The sequence below is a fragment of the Puntigrus tetrazona genome, chromosome 14, assembly GCF_018831695.1.
Source record: "Puntigrus tetrazona isolate hp1 chromosome 14, ASM1883169v1, whole genome shotgun sequence".
Taxonomy (NCBI): domain Eukaryota; kingdom Metazoa; phylum Chordata; class Actinopteri; order Cypriniformes; family Cyprinidae; genus Puntigrus; species Puntigrus tetrazona.
The window spans coordinates 2,185,969-2,192,574 of NC_056712.1; the positions used below are offsets into that span (position 1 = coordinate 2,185,969).

The 6,606-nt window shown below is 42.8% G+C and overlaps 1 protein-coding gene across 2 annotated transcripts; it reads left to right on the forward strand.

The window, feature by feature from the left end:
- Positions 1 to 818: 818 nt before the first annotated feature.
- On the forward strand, positions 819 to 6,349 carry slitrk4 (SLIT and NTRK-like family, member 4). 2 transcript variants are annotated; one of them, XM_043258081.1, is made up of 3 exons: positions 820 to 1,573; positions 2,049 to 4,391; positions 4,933 to 6,349. In XM_043258081.1, exons 2-3 carry the CDS (start codon positions 2,088 to 2,090, stop codon positions 4,939 to 4,941), a joined length of 2,313 nt encoding a protein of 770 aa, XP_043114016.1. In that variant the 5' UTR covers positions 820 to 1,573; positions 2,049 to 2,087; the 3' UTR covers positions 4,942 to 6,349. The 2 variants fall into 2 exon arrangements, with proteins under 2 accessions (XP_043114015.1, XP_043114016.1); XM_043258080.1 differs by lacking the exon at positions 4,933 to 6,349 and having other exon boundaries at positions 819 to 1,573; positions 2,049 to 4,720.
- Positions 6,350 to 6,606: the final 257 nt, after the last annotated feature.

The following is a 6,606-nucleotide window of genomic DNA, read 5'->3' on the forward strand; positions in this document are numbered from 1 at the left end:
CAGCGCACCTGTTGTCTATCAAGAATGAATCACCATCCCTGGCGAACTGTCCGACTATAAAGATTTATTGCTTGTGCGCGCAACGGCTCAAACTACTGTGGGTGACTTTGTCGCAGTTGCCGAATGCGGCGAAACGCGATCTTAAAATTGCAAAATAAAGAAAATAAAGAATCCCACGCGTTAATTCCTCCTGCTGCTGCCAGGCAACCCGGGCGCGTGCAAACTGGCCTTGATCCAACTAAAGATTACGCGTCACCATTTCCAGAGATCCCTTAACGAAAGACACGCGAGGAAGACAGCTCCGCAATGCTCGCTATTGAGTGTTTCGGAGATATCTGAAGTTAAACGTTGTTCTTCGATATTTTCGACCTGCCGATCGCCCTCCCTTCCCTCGCCGTCTCTGTCTCAAACGCACGTGCACACGCGCGCGCGAGCGATAGATACGTTGTGAAATATAGATTAAATAAGTAAAATAAAACGCACGCAAAAAAAAAATAAAAAAAATACGCGCTATGTCCTCGCGTGCTGCTGTCAGGAAATCTGTTACGCGCGCACGAACTGGCCGGGATCCAACTACAGATTACGCGTCACCGTTTCAAGCGATCCCTTAGCGAAAGACACTAGAAGAGCGCGTTATAGTGTTCACTAGTGAGTGTTTAAAGGGTATCTGAAGTTAGGTTTTGTTCCTTAATATTTTCGCCCTCTTAACCCCCCTCTTCTCTCTCGCGCTTACCTCGCTCTCTCCCTCTGCCTTTCTCTCTCTCTCTCTCTCTCTCTCTCTCTCTCTCTCTCTCTCTCTCTCTCTCTCTGCATCTCTGCATTTTCTCTCCTCCCGCTTCACCGTGTGGGAAGCTCAATGCAGCAACAAAACCAACATACTTAGAAGAAGACGAGGTGGAATAGTTGGTTTATAAGACCGGTCTCATTATTCGGACGAGGACTGCACTAACAATACTTATTTTGACGATGTGGTGTTGGGTGGCATCTCTTTTTCGAGCGTATTTTACTCAGCTGAATTATTAATTTCCTCGTCGGTCTGACATCAGAGCACGTAGTTTCTTTTCCTCTTATCTCGCAACTTGCATAATCCCAAGAAACGGCAGGAATCAACTGGAGTCGATTTCCGATTTTCGGTAATCGGGTTGAGCCGCGACGCGCGATGGATTGTTGCGATTAATTTATTAAGATCTGTATCAGTTCAGTTTTTTTTCCTCCCCCGGAACTGTTGAGCGAACTGTCCTTTCAAATTGCGTCTAAACTGATGCCCAGTTCTTTCAACGGAAGAATGTTGGACTTGTTTTGCATCCAAATTCGCCACTTGCTGTTTCACCATTTTTATTTTGGTTTCGAAACGAATTCATTTTTCAGCGTAAATACGCAGCGCCGCGTTTGAAATGCCTCAAAAGAGCTCAGTAACCTTGGGATTTTATGACACAATATATGTTTTGTACAAGTGGAGCCTGACAAGAGAGGCTGAGACTGAAATCTGAACCTGACTGAATGGGAATAGTCCCTCTCTTGGCGCTCCCAATGTCCGGTGTTATCTGAAAAGGAGGAGATATTAACATTGCCGGTGAGTGTTGAATCCTTATCTTTTTATACATTCAGTTATTTGTTGGCAAAGCTTGATAATCCAAAGGGCATGATCTCTTTGTACCGTGTTTTAAAATACGTTTTTGTGAAGGTGATAATACTGTCTTCTGTATGCGATGGGAAGATACTTTTCCCCCTCTTCGATTCACTGAAACGCGAGAAATACGCTGATGCATACATTCATTGCGGTGTTAGTCACACTACGTCAGTGTATTAAAATCATATATGTATATGTATATATATTGTGGTGCTCGTAAATACAGATGGATTTATTGCAGTGTAGGCTCAGATATTATGTTTGGATCCAAGAGGCACATAACAGGTTTTTCCAAGTTCTTTGTGTGCGCAGAGGGCTTTTTAAACACCCCTGCTGTAAGATCTTGGCATTAGCTGTGTGACTCAATAGGAAACAGGCATGTGTTTTGATTGTTTGTTTGTTTTTTCCCCCCTCTAAGGTTACTAAATGGTTTACTGGGGGATTTGTAAAAGGCAAAATGCTGCTGCTTGTTCTGTTGGCCTTTTCCATATCGGGTTCATTTTGTGACTCGGATTCGGACCTCAGAGCTGAGACCTGCAGCGCTTGCTCCTGCATGTCCATCGAGAACGTCCTCTATGTGAACTGTGAGAAAATAACTGTGTACAGACCTACACAGCTGCAGCCGCCAGCGTCCAGCCTCTACCATTTGAATTTCCAGAACAACCTTTTGTACATCCTTTACCCCAACTCTTTTGTGAATTTCACGCACGCAGTCTCACTCCAGCTGGGGAACAACAAACTCCAGAACATTGAGGGAGGGGCCTTTGTGGGGCTTAGTGCATTGAAACAGTTGCACTTAAATAACAATGAGTTAAAAGAGCTCCGTGCCGACACTTTCCGAGGGATCGAGAACTTGGAATACCTCCAGGCTGACTACAATTTAATCAAGTTCATTGAGAAAGGAGCCTTCAACAAATTACACAAACTGAAGGTTCTCATTTTAAATGACAATCTGATTCAAAGCCTACCTGAGAACATTTTCCGATTTGCCTCACTTACTCACTTGGACATAAGGGGGAACAGGATACAGAAGCTTCCCTATCTCGGAGTTCTGGAGCACATCGGGCGGATAGTGGAATTGCAGTTGGATGACAACCCGTGGAATTGCACTTGTGATTTGTTACCTTTGAAAGCCTGGCTGGAGAATATGCCCTATAACATTTTCATCGGAGAGGCTATTTGCGAGACCCCTAGCGACCTGTACGGCAGACTTTTGAAGGAGACTAATAAGCAGGAGCTGTGCCCCATGGGGACAGGCAGTGACTTTGATGTACGGATGCCCCCCTCTCAGCCCGAGGGTGGGCTAACCATGCCCAACATGGCACCTTCAACCATAGCACCTTTAGTGACCAAAGCACCCAAAACGACCAATCCCTCCAAAATATACGGCAACGGGATTGTCGCTGGCAACCCTCCGGGCAAAAATGGCCAAATTGTGTCCTATCAAACTCGAATCCCTCCCCTCTCCTGCCCCCAGCCCTGCACATGCAAAGCTCACCCTTCTGACTTTGGCATTAGTGTCAGCTGTCAAGAAAGAAACATTCAGAGTCTAGCAGACCTTGTACCTAAACCGCCAAATGCCAAGAAATTGCACCTTAGTGGTAATTACATCCGAGATATCAGTCCCACTGACTTCCAGGGGTTTGAAGGTTTAGATTTATTACATTTGGGCAGCAATCAAATATCCACCGTGCAGAAAGGTGTGTTTGCAAATCTCACCAACCTCCGTAGGCTGTACCTAAATGGAAATCAGCTGGAGCAGCTGCACCCTGAAATGTTTCTTGGGCTAAGTAACCTCCAGTATCTCTATTTGGAGTACAATGCCATAAAGGAGGTGTTAGCAGGGACGTTTGACTCCATGCCAAATTTGCAGCTCTTGTACCTGAATAACAATGTGCTCAGAAGCCTGCCTGCGTACATCTTTGCCGGCGTTTCTCTCGCCAGGCTGAATCTGAAGAACAACCACTTCATGACTCTGCCTGTGAGTGGCGTGCTAGACCAGCTCAAATCTCTCACTCAGATAGACCTGGATGGCAACCCCTGGGAATGCTCCTGCGATTTAGTGGCTTTGAAACTCTGGCTCGAGAAGCTGAACGAAGGGGTCGCTGCCAAGGGGGTCAAGTGTGCGTCTCCAGTGCAGTTCTCCAACATTGAGCTGAGGGAGCTGAAAAATGAGATCATGTGCCCAAAGCTCATAGCCAGGCCTCCTTTCATCCTGACCAGCGCCACCCCTGTCCTCACATCGCTGTCACCTGCCGGAGTCGGCAAGGCACCCCCCAGCGGTCCTGTGCCCTTGTCTATTATGATATTGAGCATACTGGTAGTTCTGATTCTCACTGTCTTTGTGGCCTTCTGCCTGCTGGTCTTTGTGCTGAGACGGAACAAAAAGCCAGCAGGAAGACAGGAGGGACTCGGCAACCAGGAGTGCGGCTCCATGCCTCTCCAGATCCGGAGGCACAATCACAAATCTAACAAGAAGGACGACCTGGGTGGAGAGACTTTCATCCCGCAGACCATCGAGCACATGAGCAAAGCTCACACATGTGGAATTAGAGACTCAGAGTCGGGCTTCAAATTCGTAGACTCGGAGAGACAGAAAATGATGCTGCGCAATAGCGCAGACAAAGACAAGGACTCTCTACCCCTGGACCCCAGGAAGAGATTAAGCACCATTGACGAGCTAGATGAGTTCTTACCGGGACGAGACAGCATGTTCCTCCACAACTACTTGGAGAGCAAAAAGGATTTCAACAGTATAGGGGTGAGTGGCTTTGAGATCCGTTACCCCGAGAAACCACATGACAAAAAAATGAAAAAATCATTGATAGGGGGCAATCACAGTAAGATAGTGATTGAGCAGCGTAAAAGTGATTATTATGAACTAAAGGCAAAAATGGGGACCCCAGACTACCTTCAAGTACTAGAGGAACAGACAGCCCTCAGTAAATTCTAGAACATCATCTTCACCTGCCCCCGTAATGACAAAAGTGCCTTAAGACAAATCTTAATGACCAATGGAATACCGGACACGTTTCATTACACAACACGTAACTCCCTTAGAATCGGTGGCTGTGTTAAAATTACATACCATTTTTTATGTTTGTGATGTCATTAAGAGTTAAGAATCACATCAGTCAGTATCCTTAAAAAATAATAATAAACAAACAGTCGTAGATTGCTGCTATCGATATGAATTCCATCATTCAAATTCCACTGAACTTTGTTTTTACCAAATGATTGGGTCATGAAACAGTGTTGAGTGTACTTCATATTGACCCTTCTTCATTGTGTTTGGTTGGAAGTATTTTTAGGCATCTTGGGATGACAAAATCAAATGGAGTGGAAGAAATGGAAGTTGGCACATGCTTGAAAGTGGTGGAATACCCCAGACTCCCTCTCTCTTGGATTATATTTTGCCACTTTTGGGGACTTGAAACTGTTGGATTTGATTATATCTGAAGGTACTGGAAGCCAACATCCATACATTTTGGATTATTCCAATTACCTGTAAAGAGCCATTTGATATTGTCCTACTGAAATGTGATTCTTCTCGAAGTGTTTGGTTATGGCACATGACAGGACATTCATGAACTCAAGAGAAACTAAACAGCTGCTTGCCATGTAAGCGTATCTGGATTTATTTTGTAAGTCAACATTATTTGTATTTGTGGGGCAGTTGTGTAAATTACAACAGTCGACAATTAAATTCAACAGTCTCATCAAGAAAAAAAATATATATAGTGGATTCAAGAAAAATACGGAAAATCAAAAAAAAAAAAAAAAAAAAACAAAAATGATTGATGACCACTGTCACCTGTCAATTCGTAGTTTAACTTCATATTTAATTTATTTTTCTATGCAGAATTATTTAAAGACTATTGGTACTATTTAACAATTTCAAGGGACATTTTGAATGCTCTAAGTGATACAGACGAGCTCTCTTAGTTTGAGCTCTGAATCTAAAATTCTGTTCTGACCTGAGTTACATTCTGAATTCTGCTGGTGGCTGACCAACAGAGGCATACAGATGACGGTGATGTAATTTTCACTGTCACGTTGCACGAGGTGAGGCCTCCTAGCGTATCACGTCTAACAGTTTGCTTATTCTTATATCCCAGAGCAACTTGTAAAAGGTTTCTTATTAACAATATGCAACCAAATAAGTGTGCATTAACGTGATATGATTCTGGATGGTGCAAAACGCATTGTGGGAATGAAGTACTGATTGGCTGTAATTTACTGGACTTGTGGAGAGGATTGTGTTCTTTTCGACACAACTGTGAGACTTAACTCGCCTTATGAAAAGGCTGGTCAGAATCATATCACTTTTCATGTGCAATATTATTACGCTCAATCATATTAGCTTGAAATCCTTATTTTGTTTTTTTTGTTCAAATTAATATTACAGAAAGAGAGAGCTTAATTTTTTTAAAGAAAAGGCTTAATTTCATTCAGTCTTTATTTAAAATATTAAGTTAATGATTGTTTCAAATAGAATGTACCATGAGAGATAAAAATAAATACAATTTTATATCAGTCATGAGAAATCTGTATATTGGTTATTAATTTCATTGTGCAATCCTGTTGAGGTCAAGGTATTAAAATCCAATCTAATTTGCTCTGTCTTTTCTTTCTGCTTTTTTTTTCTGTTTACAGAAGTGTTATCATGTTTTGTTGATCGTTAAAGTTGCTTCTCAAATAAAAGGCCCTGAATGCTCTTACAGAAAGTTTGGTAAATGAAGTGTCTTGCAGATTTTTAATCCACTAAAGCTGTTGAACACTCACTTTTGCTCTTTAGCATATGGTTCGGGTTTCCAAAGGTCTTACGGTTTAAAAAATATTCATCCACAATGCCGAGGGTCACTTGACCTGAGTTGGAAAAGGATAAGAAAACAATAAATGTTAGTTAAATTGCATTCTGTTGTTGTTGTGTGCATCAGACAGAAATGTAAGCGGAAAAAAAAGACGACCTGTTT